Source organism: Callithrix jacchus, chromosome 7 (genome assembly GCF_049354715.1).
Source record: "Callithrix jacchus isolate 240 chromosome 7, calJac240_pri, whole genome shotgun sequence".
Classification (NCBI taxonomy): Eukaryota; Metazoa; Chordata; class Mammalia; order Primates; family Cebidae; genus Callithrix; species Callithrix jacchus.
Genome location: NC_133508.1, coordinates 54491208 through 54516217, shown reverse-complemented (window position 1 = coordinate 54516217; position 25010 = coordinate 54491208). Strand labels below are relative to the sequence as shown.

Genomic DNA, 25010 nt, shown 5'->3' with positions numbered 1-25010 from the left:
AAGACAGCAGGGCCCCCACGCTGAGGGCTGCCAAGTGTGCCATGACCCAAAACTTGAAAGAGGAAAGTCCCCTGGGCTCTAGCAGTCAGCCCCTGCCCCTTTGGCAGATGAAAAGCAAGAAAAAGAAAAAAGGAAACCAGAATATTGCACAAATGTCCCTCTGGAGGCTCCTGCGTAGGCTATTTTGAAACAGCTGGCATGCTTCCGTTTCGGGCTTCACCCGGTTTCGTTTCCACTTCTCCCCGGGTGATGGTGAGAGGGACATCACTGAACACCTAGGACATCTCAGAACTGGCCAGGACTGTCCAGGGAAGGCCCTGGGGGTAGGGGGAAGCCCAGGGTGCGGCCCCCACCACACTATTTCTAACATTCCACACGGCCCAACCCACCCTCACTCAGCAGATAGAGAAACTGAAGCTTAGAGCCCCTGGTCCTTTGCCCGACATCAAACAGGTCTCCCTGACCTCCAGCCAGGGCCCACCTCACAGAACAGGAGAGGGCAGAACGGCTCTTCCCAGGGCAACAACTACAGAATTTATTTCCTCCTCCCAAGAGGCCTCTCCCCACTGCGGCTGCACAGGTGTATGAGGCAAAGCAAGAAAAAGCCTCTTGGTCACCAAAAAGGGAGCTGAAGGTGGGGAGAGGAGAATGTTCCTGAGTACAAAGGCCAGCATGGGTGGCCATGGCGGGGAGGGGTGAAGGCTTTTTCTCTGGAGACATTCCAAACGCAAGGCTCGTGTGGGGGATGGCCAAGTTAGTCCCGCCAGGAAGTGGGGTGGAGAGTGACCCTGCCCTCATGCCCAACCTGAGCCCCGTGGATGGGGACATCCCCAGGAGAGGGCTCCGTCCCCTGCTCATCTCGTCTTCCCCAGCACAATCCTCCTGGAGCAGGTAAAGTGAACCCAGATGCTTTCAAGGCTAGGAAGTAACATAAGTGGGAGAGGAGGGTGGGGCCTAAGGGGAAGCAGGCAGCTGCCACCCAGGGGGCCGGTGCCACATGGGAAGGTGAGCCAGGGAGCCAGCTCTTCCTACCCTTCCAGGAGACCCACAAGTCTGAATATTATATGATCTCTCCCAATTTTTAAATGTTGGCAACTATTGCCAAGTTCTTAAAAGTACTGTTTGGGCCAGGCGTGGTAGCTCATGCCTATAATCCCAACACTTTGGGAGGCTGAGGCAGGAGGATCACTTGATCCCAGGAGTTTGAGAGCAGCCTGGGCAACACAGTGAGATCCCATCTCTCCAAAAAGAAAAACTTTTTTTTAATTAGCTGGGTATGGTAGCTCATGCTTGTAGTCCCAGCTACTCAAGAGGCTGAGGCAGGAGGCTCACTGGAGCCCAGGTGCTCAAGGCTGCAGTGAGCTGTTATTGCACCACTGTGCTCCAGCCTGGGCAACAGCATGAGACCCTGTCTCCAAATAATGAATAAATAAATAAATACAATTTAAAAATAAAATAAAATGTGTGGGCCACAACGCACACCGGCAACCTAAATTTGACCTGAAGTGGGAGAGTCCTAAGACGTGGGATGCCTGAAGCTTGGTGCTGCCGGGGACCCTTGAAGGGGGCCTTGTCCCTGCCCCACTTCACAGGCAGTGGGTGGAGAGTAAGGATGCTGATGCCAGCTAGACCATAAAACGCAGCACACATGGAAAGGGGCCACGGTCCCTCTATGCACTCCTTCCTGGACTCTTAGAAAGATCCTCCCCAGGCTGCTGAAACCTCCCTCCTGTGAATGCCAGCCACTGGCCTTTCTTCTGCTTCTAGGACCCCACAGAGCCAAGAGGCTCCCAGTCTATTCCCCAGAAGATGTGAACTTCTCCCTATGACCTCGCCCAGCATCCCTTCTCCAAAGAACAGTCCTACAACATTTCCAGGGCAGGGTCACCCCAGCCTGAACCATCCCAGCCCTCCCCCACCCTCCAGTGGGTGAGCAGGGGGGCTGGGTGTGGGACCTCCCAGAGACCCTGGCACAGCTCCAGGCACCTCACATCGTGTGCTGAGAGGGAAGAAGAGGGAATCTAGTGACCGACAGGTGGCTCTGCAAGGTGACCTGATGCTTTAAAAACAGCCTCCCCTATGGACTCATTTGCTAGTCTTTTTATTTTTCCCCCACTTTGGAGACAGTCTCACTCTGTCACCCAGGCTGGAGTCCAGTGGCACGATCTCAGCTCACTGCAACCTCTGCCTCCAAAGTTCAAGGGATTCTCCTGCCTCAGCCTCCTGAATAGCTGGAACTACAGGCGCGTGCCACCACACCCAGCTAATTTTTGTTTTTTTAGTAGAGACAGGGTTTCACCATGTTGACCAGGTTGGTCTCGAACTCCTGACCTCAGGTGATCCACCCACCTTGGCCTCCCAAAGTGCTGGGATTATAGGTGTGAGCCACCACCACACCTGGCCCAATCTTTTTTTTTTTTCACTAGTATGTTCCTAAGCTGCAACACCAATATGTGGCATGGGCTTTCATCTTTCTCCTTGTGTTAAGGATGGTCAGGAAGCTGCTTTGCTGGCTTACTCATTCACTGCAGCAGCCCTGGGACTCAGGTGCTATTAAATGCTCCTCATTTCAAAGGGAACAAGTGAGGTTCAGAGAGGTTGGGTGATTCCCTCAAAGCCACACAGCAAGCACCTGTGGCCAAATCTGGATTTTTAAACCCAGATCCTGACTCACCAGCACCTGCTCATTTAACTAGGCTATCATTTCTGGAGTCTTTATAGAAATCACGCTGATGCACAAAATGAACTTTTATCCTAAAATAACATGAATAGGAGTGAACGTGGGGGTCCCGATGAGGATCCAATCCTCAAGGTCATGTCTGTGGGCGTGGAAGAACGAGGCCTCCCCTCCCTTGGAGAACACTGCCACCTAGTAAGTGGCACGGGGCAGGGGCACCTGCAGGTGAGAGCAGGCAGGTAAGGGCAGGCAGGTGGGAGGCCCGGCTCACCTTGTTAAGGCTGCTACGGTCGCTGACGCTCTTGGTCAGCTGCTGGATCTCGGCCACCTGGTCAGCCAGCCGTTTCTGTTCGTTCAGCTTCTCGGCCAGCGTCTCCAGCTCCGTGAGGGCCAGCTGGAGTGAAAGCCTGTCAGGGTGACCCCTGGGGGTGTTCTTCAGCATGTCCTGCCAGACCAGAACCAAGACTGAGTGGTCCACCCATGACTGACTCTCCCCTGGCCTGGGGCAAAGCCTCCCCCTCCCGTAGGCGCCCCCCCACCCCACCTATACACACACTGGGTCTGCAAAGGGCCCAGCCTGAGGCCAGGACAGATGGCACCAGACACAGAACAAGACCTCAAGAAACAGCTAATGAATGAAAAAGAAAAAGAAAAGCAGGGATCTTTCTGGGAATAGACCCAAATGAACTGAAAGCAGGATCTCACACAGGTATCTGTCCACCATGTGCACAGCAGCGTTAGCCACAGTTGCCAAAATATGGAGGCAAAACTGTCCATTGACAGACAAATGGGTAATCAAAATGTGGTCTCCACACACAACGGAGTATTATTCAGCCTTAAAAAGGAAGGAAATTCAGACACACTCAGGACATGGATGAATCTTGAGGACCTTATGCTAAGGAAAACAAGTCAGTCATGAAAAGAAAAACATTGTATGATTCCACGTGTATGTGTTCTCCTAGAGCAGTCAAAGTCACAGAGACAGAGGGTGGAACAGCAGTTGCCAGAGGCTACAGGAGAGGAATCAGGAGCTGTTAAATGGGCACAGAGTTTCTGTTTGAGATGATTAAATAGTTCTGGGATGGGTGGTTGGGATGGCTGCAGAACAATGTGAATGCTCTGAACTGCACACTTAGAAATGGTTATGATGGCAAATAAATAAAAGTGTGGATCAATCCCTGATCAATAGGTAAAATGGTATGGATACATTAAGAGCCCACTGCCACAGTCCAGCAGCACTGAGGGGAGAGCGAAAAATGCCACCGGGCCCCTCAGCCTGGTAGCCTCCCTATCAGCTCCCTGATGAGGGCCAGCCCCTGCCCAAGGACCCTTGGTGGTTGGGACAGTGTCCCAAGCTCTCCAGGGCCCTGTGGGGGGCTAATGTCCCTTAGGCATCCCCTGTTCTGAAGCTGGAGCATGAACTGGCCAAGCTCAGCATGGTTACTGAGCATCTCCTCCATGCCAGGGGCCCCGACGGTCCTGGGATGCCCTGTGCCTTCACTCCCTTCCTGCAACCCAGGCTCAGGCCACCAGCAGTCCCTCGGCATTCCCCACAGAGGGACATGCAAACTGAGCTCTCAATTATGATCAGTTTCACTCTAGAAGTGGGGAAAGATGAGGCCTGAGTCCTACAGCAGGTGGGGTGGGTTATGCATCATGGACAAGGGCCCAAACCTCCTGCCTCCCACCCTAGGAGTTCCTCCCAGCCCACAGGCAAACCCTGTGGGTCAGGGCTGCTGGAATCCCGAGCGGTACCTGAAGCAGGAGGATAAACTGTGGGAACCTCTGGATGGGCTTGACCATCAGTCCGTAGAGGGTGACACGGTCTGGGCTGCACACCTGCCGTCGCTGGTGGAGACAAGGTTCCATCATTTGCTGACCCCCTGCGGAGACTCTGGGCCCAATGCCCCAGAGTCCAGATACTGTCCCCATCCTGGGCTCCTCTCCCCAGGTCCCAAGAACCTGGGCTTGCAAGAAGAGCTGAGGGAGCTTCCACAGCCAGGGATCCCTCCCACCACCAGGGCCACTGCATGGCCACAAACCTTCAGGAGACTAAAGCAGTCATTTTAAAGTCTCTGAACTAAAGGTATAACTGGGAAACTCCGCAATTTATTCAAGACATCAGACGTCCAGAAGTGGCCAAGGCAACCATTCCCTCCACTTAAACTAATTGCAGACAGGCCTGGGCTAAAGTAAGGGGTGGGGCACAGGGGGACCTCCTGTCCTGTCTCTTGCATCCGTCCCCCACTCCATCCACACACCTGTTACCTGGTCCTGGCCCCCATATGCTGCAATCCCACAGTTTCTCCACTTGCCTCCACTTCCATCTGCCCCAGCTCAAATCCTTCAGTGGCTCCCCAGTGCCTGAAATATTACATCCTGGGCCCTGGGCCTGGAGGTCTAGAACCATTCAAACTGAACTCAGCTGCCTCTCAATGTGCACACCAGGCCTTCTCTCCTGGGACTCCCCAACAGGAATCAGTGCTTCCAGAATCTAACCCGACCTGCGCTTCCCTCTCCTCTGAAATAGCCTCTCCTCTGTCTTTACCTGGCACAATCTCACCATCCCCCACCAGGGTCCCAAAGCTGGAGCCAAAATGCTCTCTCCATCCTGAGCAATCTCCCTGCCCACCCCTACTAGGCACAGGACCACCGTGGAGGCCCACCTTGAGGAACTCGAGGAAGACAGGCTTGGTGAGGCAGGCCTTCTTGATGATGGACATGGCGCTGGTGAAGTTATTCACGTAGTCACTGTACACATCTAGCACCATGGACTTGGAGAACTGAAACGAGGCAGGTGTGGGCCAGGGAGGGCCACCTCAATGCAGAGAGCTGAGGGGCAGCTCACACTCACCCCACACTCCCTCGGGACCTCCAGCTTTGCTGCTGGCACAGCCTGGATGACCTAAATAAGTCTGTGAGGTGTGCAAATCCAACACCCCTACTGGGGTGAGGACACAGGGCTCAGAGAGGTAGAGAGGCTGGCCTAAGGTCACAGGTGGGACAGGGTGGTGCCACAGGAGAGCCCAGGGGGCCTTTGCCTCCCAGGTCCCCTTCCCCAGTGCAGCAGCCCAAGCCCACATGTGTAGGGAGGAGAAAGGCAGGTGAGAGAGGGTGGGGGGAGGAGAAGGGCAGGTGAGAGAGGGTGGGGGAGAAAAAGGGCAAGTGAGGGAGGATAGAGGGAGGAGAAAGGTGCGTAAGAGAGGGTGGGGGAGGAGAAGGGCAGGTGAGAGAGGGTGGGGAAGGAGAAGGGTGGGTGAGGGAGGGTGGGGGAGGAGAAGAGCGGGTAAGGGAGAGTGGGGGGAGGAGAAGGGTGGGCAAGGGAGGGTGGGGGAGGAAAAGGGCAGGTGAGAGAGGGTGGGGGAGGAGAAGGGCAGATGAGAGAGGGTGGGGGAGGAGGAGGACAGTGAGGGAGGGTGGGGGAGGAGAAAGACAGGTGAGGAAGTGTGGGGGGAGGAGAAGGGTGGGTGAGGGAGGGTGGAAGGAATATTCCTTTTCCTACGTTCATGTTCAGGAAATAGAATGCCTCTGGCCCTCTACTTTCAAGGAAAGTGCTCCTGGCCTATCACCAGATGGTGTGCCCAGAGTTGGTTGCCAAGGGAGGGATGGTTTGCCTGTAGTCAACCAACCCTCTCACCAGAACCCCTTGACATATACCCGGGACATCGGACCTATTTAGTTAATCTATCAAGCACTATGGCTTTCAAACAAATTGTTTTTCTTTTAGCAAAACCTAATTACCCAAAACACATCACAGTAGAGTACTACCAACTTGATCTTCCATCACCCCATGAATCTCTGGGGTCCACAGACTTCAGGAGGAAAAGCCAGGAATCCAGTGCATCCCTCATCCCACAGATGGGGAGCCCCCAGAGGGGGGCCTGGACCTGCCCTAGGTTGTAGAACTGAGCTGGGACGAGAACCAGGTCATCTGGATCGTGATCCAGTGCCCCTTCCCCAGCACTGTGACACATCCTCTCAGGGCCGAAGCTGTGGTCTGTGCAAGCATTTCAGTGGCCGGTCACCCTTCAAGTGCCTGGTAAGGGAGCTTACGACCAGCTAGGTGGCTGCCCACAGTGGCTGGGAGGCCAGGAGGAGGTGCTGCTACCTGGGAGAAGCCAGAACAGCGACCTGGCTTCAGCAGCACCACAGCCTTGCCGGTGTGTCCAAGGACATCCTGGCCACTTCAAGGTGTCACACTCACTCCTCGATCAGGCCAGGAAGACTTGGAGGCCCTGTCACCCTCTGACCCCACTGACTTGGGCAAGACGAGCAGGCAGAGGCAGGAGGCTGGACTGCATGGCCCCAGAGTCAGACTGGTTGTGGCTTTACCTTGGTGGGCTGGGGGAAAAGTTTGGGGATACTTACCGAGGCCACAAAAAGGTCCCCAATCTTCTCAGTGGAATCCCACTCAGCCACACGGGAGGACAGGGCGATCTGAAACATGGAGTGGCAGTGCAGGATCTCCTTCACTCGGAAGAACACCACGTGGCACTTGCGGGCGCTCAGTGCCTTGGGCTCCATCTCCATCAGGGGGTTACGGTAGTCCTGCCGGGGAGGGCGGGGTGAGGCCACAGGCCAGGCACAGCCCCTCTCCCTACCTGCCAGCCATAAATGCCATGAATGGGCCTTCCTGTGGTGGGGCAGCAATCATCCCTCACTCCTCATATGTGCTTCTAGAAGGATCTCCATCAACATAACACCCCTGGTCTCACCGGCCACCCGCAACACCCCCATGACTTCTGTGTTAAATTGGTTAGGAGGAAGAGGGTCTCTTTTGGGCCATCTGCCAGCGAGGAGCTCCTTGGAGGCTGGCCTGAGGGTGAAGCTCTGGCTGCCATGGAGCCCGTGAGCGATAAGGTCACTGCAAGCTCCCTGGGCTCCCATACCCAGCGTCACTCTCCAATCACTTTGTCAGAGACAGGTGATACTTCCATCTCTACCTGCCTGACACCTGGGATCCCTCTCTGAGGATCCAAACCCAGGAGAGAATAGAAGGGATCATTAGCAATAATTCCCTGCCCTGGTGGCCTCACTCTGATGCCCACAACATCCCAGAAGAGTCACTGTCTCAGGGATTCAAGCTATAGACCAGGTTGGCACATACTAGTCATGTCGTGCAAGCATCTGCTCAGCAATCCCTGGGCCTCCTGATATGAAAAATTGGACTCCATTTTGGACTTCCGCCCCTCTTGATTCGAGAAAGAAGACTCTATCCTACACCTCTCTAGGCAAGGAAGATTCCATTCTACCCATCTTCCCACCTAAGGATCCCCAGGAGGGTGGGGAGACATGGCCCAAGCCCCAGGGGCTCCCAGAGTGGCAAGGAGGATACAGTCCCTTCTAGGCATACATGGGGCTATATGCCAGGAGTCATTTCAAAGAATCCCAATTCTGTTCAGAAAGAAGCCCTCCCATGAACACCAGGGCATCAGGAATTCTTGCTGTTTACATTTGGAGGTTCTACTGTCCCCATAAAACATTGCTGGCTTATGGTCCTGTCCCCAAACACTCTGTGTAAAGTATCCCTCCAGGGCTCTCCCTTCTCCTCCCCAGAGACCCTTGAGAACTCCCTAAGGTTGCACCTGGAGTATCCGCTTCAGAGACTCCACGTAGCTGCCTTCACTCTGCACGATGGAGCCCAGGATATGCCTCCGGACCACCTGCTCAGGCCAAAAAGCACAGTCAGTGCACGTGACACCTGCTGCATAGGTGACAGGAAGGGGAGCTGATAGCTACAGGACAGAGAAACCCATCCCTCTCAGGTCCCAACTGGGACCACTGGGCCTGGTGGCTGTTCTTCCTTCCAAAGCCCCTGCCCATCCAAAAGGAATGCTCTGCTACCCAGGCTGCAGAATGGAGGAGGAAGGGCACATCCCAGGGCAAGCCCCTCTACACACATATATCTGGGGATGGGGGAATCACCACGCTCCTCCATCATGACGGGTGGCCACCTTCATCTTTGGACAACTCTAATAGAAAATTCTAGGCCAGGCGAGGTGGCTCATACCTGTAATTCCAGCTGAGGTCAGGAGTTCGAGAACAGCCTGGCCAACATAGCGAAATCCCATCTCTACTAAAAATACAAAAATCAGCTGGGCATGGTGGCGCATGCCTATAGTGATAGCTACTCAGGAGGTTGAGGCAGGAGAATTGCTGGAACCTGGGAGGTGGAGGTTGCAATGAGCCAAGATCATGCCACTGCCCTCCAGCCTGGGCAACAAAGCAAGACTCCGTCTCCAAAAAAAAAAAAGAAAGAAAGAAAAGAAAATTCTGTGTTGGCGTTAGTGTAAATTGAATCTCAGCCCCCTTCATTTGTGAATGAAATCCTTAAGCTATCCCTCTTCCACAAGACAGGCCTTGGGGTACCCTCCCACCCCAGAGGTGGTCTCTGCTTCTGACTAAACAGTCTCTTCTTGGCCAGGTGCAGTGGCTCACGCCTGTAATCCCAGCACTTTGGGAGGCCGAGGCGGGCAGATCATGAGGTCAGGAGATGGAGACCATCCTGGCCAACATGGTGAAACCCTGTCTCTACTAAAATACAAAAAATTAGCCAGGCATGGTGGCATGCATCTGTAGCCCCACCTACTTGGGAGGCTGAGGCAGGGGAATCACTTGAACCCAGGAGGCAGAGGTTGCAGTAAACTGAGATGGTGCCACTGCACTCAAGCCTGGCGACAGACCGAGACTCTGTCTCAACAGTCCCTTCTCCTTTCCCTCTCACCAGCACCCTAACCCCACCAGGAGCCTGGCCCACAGAGGCAACCACAACCCCTCAGCAGCTGCCTGTAGCACCCAGCCAAGCACGGTGTGCCCCCCTACACCGTCTCAGCCAGGGATCTTTCCAACACAGTCACCGACTCCCACCCCAGATCTTTGGGGGCTCTGCTGTCCTCCAGACAGGGTACAACCTGGATAACAGGAATTTTGAAATCTTCCCATGTAACTCTACTGTGCAGCAAAGTTAGGATGGTGCTCACAGGAGGTGTCACATGTGAGGGGGCAGAGGGGAAGCCCGTCCCTCTCAATCTAGGGTTGGGAGGTAACTGACCCCCTACTCTACCCTATAGCTACTCTGAGTGTCCATCAGGAGCCCACCACCGCCAGATCCCCAGCCCCTGCCCTGCTCCCTCTGCTGCCTTCTCCTGCCTCCAGCAGGCTCTTCTCCAATCTTACCACTGCACTCCAGCCTGGCCACACAGCCCCAGCAGATGGTAAGACTACTGTCCCATTGTTGATCCACTGTCAACAATCCCCAGGTGTCCAAGCAGCACCCAGAGCAGAGCATAAGGACACTGGGGCTGCCTAACTCCCCGTGGTGGGGCTGTCCCATGCCCGGTAGGATGTCCAGCAGCTTTCCTGGCCTCTACCCACCAGATGCCAGTAGCAACACAAGTAGTGACAACCAAAATTGTCTCCAGATGTTACCAAAAGTCTCCTGGGGGCAAAAATCACCCTTAGTTGAGAACTGCTGGCCCAGAGTAACTGACGCTGCCTGATCCAGAAATTGCACAGGGCTGTAGGGGAGAGGCCTAGAGGCAGCACCAGGAGGAGAGAGTCCTGGGTGGCATGAGCAGGAGGGGGCAGCTCGGATTCTGAGCTGGAGGTCTGGCCTCTCAGGCTCTCATAGCTGGGGCTTCGCCATCTCAAATGCCGTGCTGGGTTGGGCAGGTACTGTCTGTCCATGAGGGAGGCAGGTGGACGGTCATGAATGTGGGAGAGGGAGTGTCCCGAGAGGGGAGCTGCCTGCCCCTACTCTGCTCTGGCCAGCTGCTGGCAGCAGACGCCTGGGCCAGGGTGGCTCTATCTTCCTGGTTTTCAAAAAGGGCCAAGCACAGGATTTTCTGCTGACCAAAAAAAAAGGAAAATCCCTTCCATTGAGCTCACTGCCCTGTTAGATCCTGCTCAGCGGCCTCGCAGGCAGAGGAACCAGGAATCTCACACCGTTTCATGGCTAGCAAAACACAGATTGCAAGGGGAAAATGTGACAGGCAGAGATCCCAGACCAACGCCGCCCGACCTCAGCGAAATGCTCTACAAGATGGAAGCCATCCCTGAAGAGCCACAGCTTCTGGTGGGAGCTTGCGGCAGCACTGAGCCCCAGGGCGAGGACAGGCAGATAGACGGCAGGGGCTGGGCACCTGAGCCCCAGGGTGAGGACAGGCAGATAGACGGCAGGGGCTGGGCACCTGAGCCCCAGGGTGAGGACAGGCAGATAGATGGCAGGGGCTGGGCACCTGAGCCCCAGGGTGAGGACAGGCAGATAGATTGCAGGGGCTGGGCACCTAAACATCTGTAGCCTGCCCCGAGTCTGGGATCCCATCCCATTCTTCAAAGGACACCTTAGTCAGAAACAGTCAACAGGGCCGCTCTGTGTGCCATGAAGTCAGGGAGGCAAGCGCCCTAGATGCTGGGAGCCCATCCCCCAAAACCAACAGCACAGAGCCCTCGGTGGAGAAAGTGGAAAGCCCACAAAATGGCTGAGGAGAGAACCAGGAGGCCCCTGCCCCACTGGGCTCTGCCAAGAGCCCCCAGTCATCACAGCCCCTGTGAGACCCAGACCAGTGTGGTCCCAGGGAATAGGCTAGAACCCCCAAGCCAACCCTTCCCCTGAAGACCCCCACCTGCCCCACTCCCCTACAGACCTGCTGAGGGCTCAGGCCGTCTGGCATGGGGCCCAGCTCTGGGGCTGGGGGCTTGATGTCCGAAACGCTGACCTCTAGGAGCCCCATGTCCTCCTCCTCCGAGTCACCTGGAAAGTCAGACAGGCCGATGACATGGCTAAGGCAGGGACCACACACCCTGCTCAGGCCTCAGGAGCTGAGAGCACCCCTAGACCAGCCTTGGACTCGGGTCCTAGAGTGCGAGCAGCTCCCGGGCCCTGTGGGGTGAGAGCCGCCCTGTAGCTCCTCTCAAGAGTTCCCTGCTGTGCCCCAGAGCCTGGAACCATCCATCAGTGAATAACTGTGGGTGAATGAGCGAGACGGTGAACAGGCAGAAATAAAAGCCGCGTCCTGTGGGGCCTGGGCTCTCGGTGTCCACGCTGCCAGAAGCCACTGTCCCCACTCAGGCCTGTCTGCTCTGGCCCAGCAAAGGCTGGCCGCCCATGTCCCCATCACTAGGAACTAAAAATAGTTTTCTTCTGGAAGTCTAAAAGGGGGAAGAAAATAAGCCCCGAGAAAAACAAGGCAGCTTGGTTTGGCACTTTCATTTTTAAATAAAAAATGCAGAGCTAAAGGAAAAAAATTCAACAGGAGCCTGACATGGAACCCGGGTGTCAGTGGGGATGGACCTCGGGCGGAGGACGGAATGAGACGGACAAGGCCCAGGCCTCTGAGAGTGGGGGGAGGTCAGGCAGTGAGGGGGCATCCGGAGAGGGCTCCAGCCCCCACCAGAGAGAGGCACAGGTGCCGAGAGAGGGAACCCTGGCTGCTGAATGGCTCTGACTCCAGCAGCAGCCGTAGGCAGCAGGAACTGGGAGCTGGGGGGCAGCTGGGGAGGAAAGAAGAAGAGGCAGTGACCCCAGGGGTGGGACGGGGCAGGGACACCCCAGTAAGCCCTTACCTGAGCAGGAAACAGAGGAGGAGGAGGAGGAGGGACAGCGGATGACAGCGTGGGGGTGGGGGTGGTGCAGGCCCTCCTGCTGGGCCCACATCACGCCCCGGGCATCACTCCGCACCCACCCCAGCCGGCCTCGCAGCTTCCTCTTCCCCCACGAGCTGCTGGGTAACATTCTTGGCCTGTGATTCGAGCCCTGCCACAGCTATTAATATCGCCTTGGCGGGGAGGGTCACTTCAGGAAGGCGCTGGCCTCATGGGCGGGGTGGGGAGGCCTGGGGAGAGCCCTAGCCAGCCTGGGGTGGGGAGGGTGACCCAGGAAGAGTTCCTAGCCAGCTGGCCTGGCCATGCTGTCCCTTCTCCGGACCATTTCAATGAGTTTAGAATGGCCACTTGGCCTGCTCCCTCCCTCATCAGGGGTCAGTGCTCCCCGAAAAGCAGAAGGAGCATGCACATTTACTCAGTGCCCAGGCTGTGCCAGGCCTGCACACACCTACCCTGGTTTAGCACCGCACCAAGCACACAGGTGGGGGTTCAACCCGTTTTACAGATGGAAACCACTTACAGTCTGCCGCCCCAAGAGGGGAAAACAGTAGAAGGCGACACTGCAGCCAGAAGGCAGCAGAGCCAGGTTCCGAGCAGGCAAGTTCCAGGCCATCCTAGCATCAAAGGCCTCCACTTAGGGACTGACCGCCCACCAAGAATAACATCTGCTACACAGGGCTCTCTCTCCTCATACTACCTTAGACATTCTCACCACAGCCCTACAAGAAAGACAGCCACCCCACTGGACAGGTGGAGAAACTGTGGCATGGAGGTCAAACTATAAAACTTCCCAGGAGGCCACAGGCTCTCAAAGTTCTGCCTGGCTCCAGGCCTTTGTTCCTTCTGCTGCAGCAGGCTGTGTGCTGAGGGCGGGAGGCATATCCTCTCCAGACAAGGCCTCCTTCCTTCCAAGGAGAACTGACACCCCCAGAATTCCATCAGCTGTGAGCCCACTGTCCTGGCATTCCTTGCCTCCTTGTCTGTTGCCTCTAAAGATGTGAGATGGGGAACAGGGGCTGGTCTCACTTGACCCTGTCCCACGAAGGCCTGGGAACACATCAGGGGCCCTGACATGGACATTTTCCGGAGGAAGGGACCAGAGCCTGGTGGGGACCAGGAGCAAGGGGAGGCACCTGAGGGGAGGTTCGGGGAAACAGGGTCAGGACTCATGTTGGCAGGTATGCCCAAGGCTTTAGGACAGTTCCTAGCACTTAGTAGATGCTTAATAAAACGTATTGCATGAATGACCAATTGATCAAATCTGACCATGGGACACTTCTGCCTAAAACCCTCTAATGACCTTCCAGTATCCTTAAGACCAAAGGCAAATGCCCAGCAAGGCCCACTGAGCCTGTACTGACTGGACCCTGACCTGTCACCCTCACCCTCGCTTCTGCCACATGAGGCCTCCTCCATCTTTTCCAAGCCTGTGTGTCCTCAGCCCTGTCACTGAACCTCTCTGTGCCTATCGCCTCATCTGCTGCATGGGAATGTGGGCGTCCTCTGTACCCTGTGTGGTGTGGATAAGGATTAAGTGAGGAACTGCAGGCTCACAGGCGAGCACCTGGCACACAATAAATAATCAGTGCTAAGGATCCTCTCTGGATCGCCTTGCACTTTCCTACCCCTGGGCTCTGCACGCCTGATCACTCCTCTTTCCAGAGCACCCCCTCCCCTCTGCCTGGGGACCAGTGCCTCCTTCTCCTTCCCAGACCTTTCCTCCCCCAAGTCCATCCTCACTTCCTCCATGCCCCCCAGGGTACCCCAGGGTCCCACTTGTCAACCTGCACTGTTATTTCCCATTTCTGTGCCTGTCTCCCGAGCTGTGCCAGCAGCCAGTCCTGGAGGCACTGCTGAGACGCACATCTTGGGTCCCTGCCTGCAGCACAGGCTGTGGCACTTAGTAGGATTCAGTAAATGTCAGCTGGTTGGAGAGATGGGTGGATGGATAAAGGAAGGAGGAACAGGAACGAAAAAGATAAGGACAGGTGAGCCAGACAGCGTGTGGGGGTAGGAGGCCAAGACAAAAGCAGGAGCAGGGATGCTGAAGGGAGGGGCCCAGCTCTCCCGCGGGACAGCCCATGCCTGCCAAAGGAGGAAGAGACACACGGGGACCTACCAGGATATTTGGGACTCAGCCCCCAACTCCCACCACCAGAGGAAGCTGTATGACAAATGTTACCCACCCAGCATATCCTCTGGGGCGTAAAGCAAAAACCCAATCCCCACCCCCAACCTCCAGCCCAGAGCTGGGCACCAGACCCTCCTGCTCAGGCAGTGCCTCACCGAGGACGTCCTTCCTGTGCAGGAAGGAGACTTTGCGCATGACAGCCATCCTCGTCTTCTCCAGCCCATCCTTGGTCCCGCTCTTGGCGGCCTTCATGAGCTGGGTCATCTGAGCAAAGATAGAGAGGCTCATCAGGAAAGGGACAGCCTGGGACACCTGCCACCGAAGGGCACCCGCCTCCCCGGGCCTCAGCCTGCAGAGGTCAGAACCACCCAGACCCTTCCCTCCCAGGTCAGTGAGCAGTGGCCAAGGGTGACAGTGGGGATAAGGAGGCGCACGTTCATGCCCGGGATCTCCCTCTTTACAGGCAAGAGGAGGCCATAGCTGATTTTTTTCCCCTCAGGACAAACTATGTGAACAGATTTCAAATCCAGGAGATGATGTGACCTGGCGAGGAGTGGGGCAAGGGGTGCTGGAGACCTGGACCCTGGGCCACCCCCTAGTGGCATGACTCTGGGTACATCACTGAGTGTTGCTGAGCCTCCATTTCCCCAGGGAAAACTGAGGAATAGCAGTACCTATCCTTGCCAGGGTTAGTGAGCACCAAACAGACTGGGTCTGGGAAAGCTCCCTGAGCAGCAAAATGTGCTCCTGATGTTGAACATGACCTTAGGAGCAACTAAAGGAGGTGTGGGCACACCCCCATCCCATCCGCCAAATCCAAGTGAGGGACCCATCCCTTGTCTCCCCCCTAAACAGCCAGGTTTCTTACTGAGCCACTGTCCAGGAAAAGGAGAAAAGGCTGAAGTTGCCAGAAAGCGAGAGGCAGCTTCCCTTGGCGGTGGGGAGGGGATCCATGGACACGAGCGTAGCAAGCTAAGCAGAACATGAGATGTAAGGAGAGCGCGTGCCCAGGACGGGGAAGTGGGCACCCTGGGTGCTGGGGGAGCCTGGGCCTGAAACAGAGCTGCTGTCCCCTCAGCCAGTCCTTTGTCCTCCCAAGCCCCAGCCCTAGCCCCCACATCTTCTCCAACAACAGTACCAGCCAGGAGAAGACTCTGCAGTGATAGAAACTCTGAATCTGCACTGCCCAATATGGCAGCCACTGGCCGCATGTGACTATGAGCACTGGAAATGTGCCAGTGCAGTGGCTCACGCCTTTAATCCCAGCACTTTGGGAGGCCAAGGCAGGCAGACCATTTTAGGTCAGGAGTTCGAGACCAGCCTGGCCAACATGGTGAAACCCCATCTCTACTAACAATATATAAATTAACCAGGCCTGGTGGTGGGTGCCTGTAATCCCAGCTACTCAGGAGGCTGAGGCAGGAGAATAACCCAGGAGGCGGAGGTTGCAGTGGGCAGAGATTGTGCCATTGCACTCCAGCCTGGGCAACAGAGTGAGACTCCGTCTCAAAAAATAAAAATAAATAAAAAAAAGAAATGTGCTGGTGTAAGGAAGGACCCAAATTTCTAATAATATTTAATTTTAGTTAATTTTCATTTAGTAAATTTCATTTAAAGAGCCACATGGCTATCATAATTGACAGTGCAGGAAAGCCTTCTCCTTCCTAAAACTCTCTGCTGAAGGTGGGGTGCACTAAGCTGATGGGGGGTGTCTCTGGTCTCTGCTCTCACCTCCAGTAATCCCTTGGTCCCTACTTAAGTATCCAAGCACTTCTTGGGGGTCTGGGCAAGGAAGGCTTGCTGGAAGCCACCAGGTGCTATGCATGGGGAGGCAGGGCTGGCGGCTTTTAAGGAAGGAGGCTGACTTCCTGGAAGGAACCAGCAGCAGGGAAAAGGAAGAAAGCCCCCAGCCTGCCCTGCATCTCTATGGGACAAACCTAGAGCAGTGGTGCTTGGCCTTTTCTGGGGGTAGGGCAGGGAGAGTGGTCACAGAGGCCTTCAAGAACCTAATGAAAGGGATGGCATAGATGCTCGTCCTCTTCTTCTTGGTGGGGGGTGCTGCAGGAAGAGAGGGTCACACCCTCACAAGATCCAAAACCTCTGTTCCAGAATCCAGTTCCTGTTCTGGCAGAAAGCCATCAATGGGGCAGTCCTATGAACCCCCCAAAGTGGTCTTTCAGGGAATCATCTAAGGCCCTTCTCTTGGCATTTTCCTGGGCAAAAAAGAACAGGCAAATACCCTAGAAGGTGTCCCCAAGTAAACCTGCCAAATCCACCCATTCCCACCATGTGTGGTTGTGGCAGGGGAAAGGCCCCATCTTAGACTCTGCCCTTCACTAGCTCCTGGCTCCTCTCTGAGCCTTGGCTTCCTGCGAGGTCAGCCCCACCTCCGCCCTGGGTTGCAGGCCTCTCGGGGGTATCTGTGAAAGGTCTCGTAAACTGTAAACGGTTTGCGCTCCTCCTCCTGGAAGGCTCCACGTTCCAAAAAAGTGGGCAGACTACAGGATGGAGGGCACTTGGGCTCCGGTATACAGTGGACCTCAGCTGGAACCCCACTTCTGTCGCTGATCACTGGTGTGGCCACTAAAAGATGTCAGGTACCTGACACTAAAAGATGCAGAAAGGCAGCTACTGTCCAGAGTGCCACAGCGCGGATAACGACAGCAACCATTCTTTTAGACCAAGCACAGCACTGCACACCCAACGGGCCTGATCATCAACCCTCACAGCCACCCAGAGGGTTGGGACTGTGAATGCTCCCATTTCAACGGCAAGACAACCGAGGCTCAGAAAGGCCAAGGGGCCTGCTCAGGGTCACACAGTGAGGAAGTAGTGAGACTGGGATTCAAACCAGACCCACAGACCTCGAGAGTCCATGCCAAGACACACACAGCAGGTGCTCAATTAATAGAAGCTACTGTGGTCAATATCATCATTATCCAAAAGTTTAAGAAAATTCTGTGATTTCTCCTACAGACTTCCTTATCCTGGATTCCTCTGAATAGTGAGGAGGGCTAGGAACATCCAATGTCACCAACACTCAAGTTTTTCAACATGTAACCCAACTGTCCAGATTATGAAATCTGCGGATTCCTGAGCCTCATCCCAGACCTACAGAAGCAGCACCCCTGGGGCTGGAGCTCAGGAACCTGCATTTTTAATGCAGCACCCCAGGTGATTCCAAGGGTCCTAAAGTTTAAAAACCCTCCTGGGAATTCTGGTGGACTATAAGGGTTTCACTTCTGGGTTGGGAGAAAGATAACGGGAGAGAACATGGAAAGGAACACGTGGCTTAAGGCATCTGCCAGTTCCAGCACAGACGTGAGGGTGGCCAGGGTCCAGGTCTCAGGACGGCCCTGGGACTCAGGGGTGGGCCTGGGAGGCTTTGTGGTACCAGGGCAGCAGGAAAGGCCCCTGGAGGTAGCTGCAGCTGGAAATGGCCCCTGTCCAGGGCTTAAGGGGACAGACAGACAATACCTTACAATCGTACTTGTGCTTCAGCTCCTGCATGTCTCTCCCCCCAACTCTCAAAGCCAAGATGTCTCTCTTAGTCCTGGCGTATCTCTCCTTTAGCCTAGTCAGGTCTGGAGAAAGCTGGAGCCCCAAGCGGCCAGGCAGAAGGAGAGCAGGTAAGAGAAGCAGGCGGGACAGGGAGAAGACAAAACACAGACAACAGAGGAGAGAGGAGACTCAGGTAAAGTGGCAGATGGACAGCTCAGGCTGGTGGGATGCGGAGCCCCAGGTCCCAGGGGGCAGCCCAGCCAGGTCCTGCCTGGAATCTGCTCCACTGTGTCCCACCGCACCACACCAGGAAGCTGGGGGCCTGGTCTCTGCAGCAGGGAATGTGGGCTGCTGGGGAGGGGAGGCAGGAGGGGAGCAAACCCCGGTCCCCTCTAGGGAAAGGGGAAAATGCTCTGAGGGCAAGGACTGTGTCTTCTTTCCAGCCCCATGACCCAGCACAGGGCTTGTAACATAGGAGCTTCTAGGTAAGTTTGTAAGATGGGCAGATGGCAGGTGGGTGGGTGGGTGGGTGGATGGATGGATGGATGGATGAATGGATAGATGGAATGGGGTCAGAGAGGATAAATGGATAAGTGAGCAAATGCACAGAAGATGAATGGATGGGAGAGGGAGAGTTGGGTTGATGGATGGGCACAAGACAGACAGGTGAATGGGTAGACGGACAGGCTGGCAGAGGGATGGATGGATAGACAAATAAATGGATGAACAGACACATAAACAGACGGATGAGCAAATGGATAAATTTGGTTAGGTGTCTACGTAGCTGGGCAAACGGACAGATGGATGGGTGAAGAGACAGTCAGAGGAAGGAATAAGAGGATGGATGGTTAAGAGAATGGAGTCAGGCAGTTCTGTGCTGGCAAATATTTAACCAGTTCTCCAGGAAAAAGGGCCCTGCTGTGAAGCATTTCCATGGTGTGAATACTTCCACCAATTTCAAGCTACCAAAGTGACATCACTGAATGGGAATCTGTAAAGAGATGCATGTAACTGGTTCATGAGTTCTCATGAGCTGGCACTAGCTGCCTCTGGTACACTGCTGGAGGAAGGGAGGATGAATGAAGGGAGGATGGAAGAAGGGTAAAGGGAGGGAGGGGGATGGGCAACTGGATTGAAGAATAAATGCCCAGCTTACAGATTATCTTGGAGGATGGATGGATAAGTGGATGGATGGATGGATGGATGGATGGATGGATGGATGGATGGATGGATGGATGGATGGATGGATGGACAAACAGATGGGAGAACAGGTGGATGGACAGAATAACAGATAGATATTCAAATGTACTCACCCTATGAGCAATAGTGATATTTGGTAAAGTACACAAAAGAGCAAGACAGGTGTTACGTCTAGAGAAGTAGACAGAAGGGCCAAGAGTATGAACTCTGGAGGCAGGTAGGCCCACCTCAAATCATGACTCCCTGCTCACTAGCTGGAAAAATCTCTTTACCTCTCTGAGTTGCAGCTTCCTTACTGGTAAAGTGGCTATAACAATAGCTACTGCATAGGGTTGCTGAGAAAATTAAATGTACATGCAAAGCCCAGAGCTTATTACATACTCAAAAAAATGGACGCCATTATTATTTTATCTTTTAAATTGCAAGTGCCCAATATTTGTTGGATGGATGGATGAATGGATGGATGACAGATGGACATCAGATAGACGAGGTGTTTTCATCCCTACGTGATGTTGCATTCTACAGCATTTAAAACTCCCTGAGCTTCACACAGGTTTTCTGATCATCAAAATGAGAATCTTAATGACAATAATATTGACCACTTAGGGTACTAGGAAAATTAATGACACTTCTTTGTAAAGTGTACCATTCTAGACATATGTTCAATATTGTTATGCTATGCAAAGAACTATGTAGGACAGGGGTCCCTCTGAGAGCTACCAAGACTCCCAAAAAACTGGGGAGTTTGGGGTTTGACCTGAGTCCTGTTCATCTATAAAATAGTTTCACACAATAAAATCACAAAGCCCCTGGGCCTTCTGGTGCTCCTTCACTTCTCTCAGGGTCAGGAGAACTAGGAAATGTCAGGATCAGCGGTCACCTGCTGAGCTGGCCAGATCAGAGCAGGGGGTGGACCAGGTTGGGCCAGGGCTGGCATTTTTGTAACGAGCCCATGAGTTCTGCCCAGTCCCCATCCAGCTGGATCAGAGACCTTGATTTCAAAGAGGTCACCACTGGAGAGTGGGAGAGTTCAATGCAATCCATCCCACAACTGGAAAAAAAACCCACAGACCCAAGATTGGCACCAGCAGGATCACTTGTTCACATAACAAGATGAGGCAGCTGTTTCCACTTGGGTCAGTGCCCCTCTGCAGACTCCATGGTCACTTTTTTTGGCAAGAGCCCACCTGCCTAGAGACGGCCTCTCCAATATCTGAAGAAGGGGTTCCATTGGTTCTCTTGCAGCTGGGCAGGGTGCCAGGCCATGGTCAGACTCCAGGAACAGGACGAAACACATCCCCAAACCCCTGCTGCCCTGGGTCTGCAGCACACAACACACAGCCAAGCAGCAGCGACCCTAAAACATGCAGCTGCTGCAATGCCAGAGGGTGAGCAGGTGTGCCCCAAGCGGCTCAGGAGGGTGATGCACCACAGGCAGGCTCAGTTGAGTCCCTCGCAGAAGTGGGTACCAGAGGACAAGCCCTCCACAACCTCCTGTCTCCCTAGAAGCCGGCTGGTCAGGGAGCAGGGGGACCTTGGCTTTAGCCAGAGAAAAACTCCAAGTGGTTAGAAATCCCAACAATTGTGCCACATAGTTTATCTGCTGAGGAAGGGTCCAAACCCCCCAGTCTGAGAGTATGAGGAACAGGAGCTCACAGGCAGCCTTCAGAAGTCCCATTCCCAGGGCCAAGCCGTGGAGAGTGCAGCCCTGCATTTCTTGGAGTGCTCCATGGGTGCCTTGCACCCCTGGGGGGCAGAGAGCTGCTTAAAAGGCCGATCACCGGGCCCCACCCAACCCCTGAATCAGAGTCCCTGGTGAGGCACTGGCATCTGTGATTCAACCGTGTGATTCTGATGCCCATGAAAGAATGAGAACCACCGCTGGAAAGCCTGCATTCAGCATCTTCATCCCTCCTTCCCTCTGAGATGCGTATGGTTTCCTCCCAGTCCCAGCAAGAGGGCCGGAGCCTGGGAAAGCCACCACGGGAGAGGAGGAAGAGGAACACCAGCTCCAACTCACCACTCTTGGAGGCCTCCTCCGATTGGCCCTATCAGTCCCTACCCCCATCAGGCACACAACCAGGCTGGACACAGGTTTCCGTGTACATAAAGGCATATTTGCCTTTGTTTGGTTTTGTTTTGAAGGGCCTGATAGTTTATTTTTGACAACTGTTCCACCCTGATTATGATGGCCAGCATTTTGTCTTCATTTTTGACAAACTGTTTCCCATTCAATATCTCCTGTGGACCATAAAGGTCGGCTGAGCCCGGATCAGGTCTTCCTGTTCCAATGTATCCCATCCCACAACTGAAGATACGAACTAGGCACACGGTAGGTGTTGTAAATGCTTTGCTTTTTGGCTAGCAAGACATTAAGGGTGTTTTCCACAGCCCACCATGGAGGTTCATCCCTGGAAAGATCTGGCTCAGAGAGACCTGCTCAGCCCCAGGCTTGCTCAGGACTCCAGGAGCCCATCTTGGTCTGAGGAATGGCTGCCTGAGGACTCAGATGTGGGTGTCCCTCCAGCCAGCATGCCTCTTCCACAGGGGTTCCCCCAAACCCAGAAAAGGGCAGGAGGTACCAGGAAAGGCCCCTCTCTCGTCCCTGCCCTGCCCATGCAGGAATGGCCCTAGGCAGAGCTCTCCTGCCCTGCTGCACCTTTCAAAAGGAGCTTGAGGCCTGCATAGTAGCTCACATCTGTAATCCCAGCACTTTGGGAGGCCGAGGCAGGTGGGTCTCTTGAGGCCAGGAGTTTGAGACTAGCCTGGGCAACATGGCAAAAACCCGTCTCTACAGAAATACAAAAATTAGCCAGGCATGATGGTGCACATCTGTAATACCAGCTACTCGGGAGGCTGAGGCAAAAAAAATGCTCAAACCCGGGAAGCAGAGGTTGCAATGAGCCGAGATTGCACCACTGCACTCCAGCCTGGGCAAATGAGTGAGACTCTGTCCCAAAAGAATAAATAATACAAATAAAAGTAAAGGGAACCTGAGAAGGACCCCATCCCCTCTGCTCAGTCAGGGCCTGTCAGAAGCTGTCCCCATGAAGCCACAAATCTCAGCACGGGCAGACACTGCCCCTTGGTGGCTTCTGCAGAACAATATGGAAGGAGCAGGGTGCCATGGGAGAGGAGGAACCAGAAGACCTATCTTCCTTGCAGCCACAGGGTCTCCCCTCCAGGAAATAAGCAGAATGACCCCTGCTCCAGGCAGAAACATAGGGAAGCCGAATGCATGGATGGCACCGTGTGAGACCCTGGAGAGAAGCCTTCCAGGCCGCTCTGGCTTAGCCACAGCAGCCCCCCTGTCCACCACCCCAGAGCAGAGAGGACTGCGTGGGCTGAGGCCTGATCTGAGCATCGGTCCCAGAGGGCAGGGAGAACAAGTGGATCTGGTCCAGGCTCCCCCTCTAAGTGGCTGCGCTATCTGGAGTGCAGTGTTGAGAGGACTCTGAAGCCCAGTCTGAGCCCATGAACATCGGGATTAATCGACCACGTCTACCACAGCAAGGGCATGGGGGGATTACCTGTGCCAGGTGCTAGCCATGCCAATCCCAGGCTTAGGGCTGCCAACAGCAATGCCTTTGGTTCACCTCCTGTTTTGGGATGACCTGGGCTCTGGCTCCCCTCTCACCACATGTTGCTGGGAATCCCTGGGACCCAGATGCGAGTTGCAGGCCTGGCCCTCACCACCCTGTTCCCTCCCTCCCTGAAGGGGTCTCTGTGCTCTGATTGAGGTGACAGAAACCCCCGGCCCCCTCACCTTGGGCTGGAAGGACACTCGGTGCTTGGCAGGCTCGATCTCTGGCTTGGCCTCCTCCCCGGAGTCCTCACTGTAGCTCTCAAACTCACTGGAGCTCCAGCCTAGGTCCTCCGCCTGCCGAGGCACCCCAGTCCGGTGCACATCCTCGTAGAGCAGGCTCCTCTCTGCCCCTGCTGGGCAAGCGACTGCTGGTGAGCCCGGGCCCTGAAGCCAAGCCTACTAGACTTCCAGCCTCAGATCCAATTTCTGAACCCAGGTGGGGCAAGGGGAGTCAAGGAGAATGTGGGGACCCTGGGGCTCCAGCTCCACTTCCTCAACCGTGAAGTGGACATAACAATACATCCTTCCCCTTGTAGGGCAAGGAGGGCCTGAGAAAATGGGGAAAACACACGAAATGCGTCAGACACGCCAGGGGCCCACTTATTTCCTTTTGCTCCCAGCATTGCTTTTGTATGCTCTCGGCACTCATTCTGGGCCTCCTGGGCAATTTTTTTTAGAGACAGGGTCTCATTGACTCACCCAGGCTGGAGTGCAGGGGTGCAATCACAGCTCACTGTGGCCTCAAACTCCTGGGTAAGTGATCCTCCCATCGCAACCTCCCAGGTAGCTGGGACCACAGGTGTGTCCCATCACACCCAGCTAGTTTCTTTTTAATTTTTTGTAGAGATGGAGTCTTGTTATATGCCCAGGCTGGTCTTGAACTCCTGGGCTCAAGTGATCCTCCTGCAGTGGCCTCCCAAAGTGCCAGGGTTATAGGCATGAGCCACTGCACCCAGCCATGGAGCTACCACACATGACCTGTTTTTTGCTGGAAAAGAGAAGATCCAGAGCCAAGTCCTGGCTCAGGCCGTCAGCACCTTCAGGAATGACACAGAGTTTATTGGGGCCCCAGGGCCCCTCACCTCAAATCTGAGTTCACGTGTGGCCCAAGATCTTCCAGCAGGGGGCGCAGCTGGCCCAGAGTCCAGGAGCTCCTTCCCTTCCAAAGCCTGAGGGAAATGCCTTGGACTGAAAACTTGGGGGCTAGAAGCTGAGAGTTGCATCGTCTGAGGGACAGTTCCCACAAGGGCCAGGGCACTCGTGGGCCCCTTTCAACTGGGTTGTGAGACACCACTTGAAGGCCAAGGTGGGAAAGTCACTGTCCCGAGGCCAGAACACAGGGTCCAAGCCCCAGCTCTGTCACTGGGGGACCTCGGGCAAGGCCCTTCGCCCCTCTGGGTCTCATTTCCTCATCTGTTACCTGGAGAACTGCAGACCTCACAAAAGTGGGGTTGGACGCCAAAAAGTTCATGAAGATGAAAATGGATTTTAAAAACCCTTTCCAAAGCTATATTTCTTTATGCACAGACAAAATATAGCATTGGGGAGGGTTTTTTAAAAAGAAAGAAAGAAATCTGACAGGGCACGGTGGCTCATGTCTGTACTCTCAGCACTTTGGGAAGCCAAGGTGGGTAGATCAGGAGTTCGAGACCAGCCTGGCCAACATAGTGAAACCCAGTCTTTAATAAAAATATAAAAACTAGCTGGGCATGGTAGTGCATACCTATAGTCCCAGCTACTCAGGAGGCTGAGGCAGGAGAATTGCTTGAACCCAGAGGAGGAGGTTGCAGAGAGCCAAGATCATGCCATTGCACTCCAGCCTGGGTGACAGAGCAAGAAAATGTCTCAAAAAAAAGACAAGAAATCTGCTCAGAAACGACTGTGTCAAAAAAAACTGTAGGCTTTGGTCATCAGAGAACTCTGTGCGAAATGGGGCTAATAGTCAGCAGACAGGTGGAGTATATAAAACAGCCAAGGAAAAGTGCCTGGCACACAGCATGCGCTCAGCTGACAGCAGCAGGCCGTCACTTGTGGTGGCTCGGGGGGCGGAGGGGGGGGCTTGTGTGCCAGTCCATAGACCCAGGACCCCCAGCTTCACCCCACAGGAAAGCTGGGGTGTGAGGGGTGAGGGGCAAGAGCATCAGCCAAAGAATAAAACAGATGCGCTGAGGCTTAGAGGGACACGAGTCCCAGGACCAGGAGGGAACATGAGGTTATTTTCAAGCAAAAGATAATGGTAACTAATGTCTTTAGAGAGTGGAGCAGCTGCGACCTTCAGAAGGCCAGGCTGATTATCCCATTACTGCAGTGGA

General features: G+C 54.6%; 1 protein-coding gene across 28 annotated transcripts in view; it reads right to left on the bottom strand.

The window, feature by feature from the left end:
- The window catches only part of ARHGEF10L (Rho guanine nucleotide exchange factor 10 like), a 182888-nt gene that overhangs the window by 70941 nt on the left and 86937 nt on the right, over window positions 1-25010 (bottom strand). For 7 of the 28 annotated variants that reach the window (XM_078330518.1, XM_078330514.1, XM_035307925.3 and 4 more), the window contains 8 exons: window positions 22879-23051; window positions 14567-14675; window positions 11323-11429; window positions 8263-8340; window positions 7046-7225; window positions 5344-5460; window positions 4433-4525; window positions 2949-3122 (listed from right to left, as the gene is read on the bottom strand). In XM_078330518.1, coding sequence (XP_078186644.1) covers window positions 2949-3122; window positions 4433-4525; window positions 5344-5460; window positions 7046-7225; window positions 8263-8340; window positions 11323-11429; window positions 14567-14675; window positions 22879-23051 — 1031 coding nt within the window. Of the gene's footprint in view, window positions 1-2948; window positions 3123-4432; window positions 4526-5343; window positions 5461-7045; window positions 7279-8262; window positions 8341-11322; window positions 11430-12241; window positions 12420-14566; window positions 14676-17888; window positions 18006-22878; window positions 23052-25010 lie in introns of those variants that run through there. The other 21 variants (XM_078330509.1, XM_009000498.5, XM_035307923.3 and 18 more) reach the window with 8 other exon arrangements.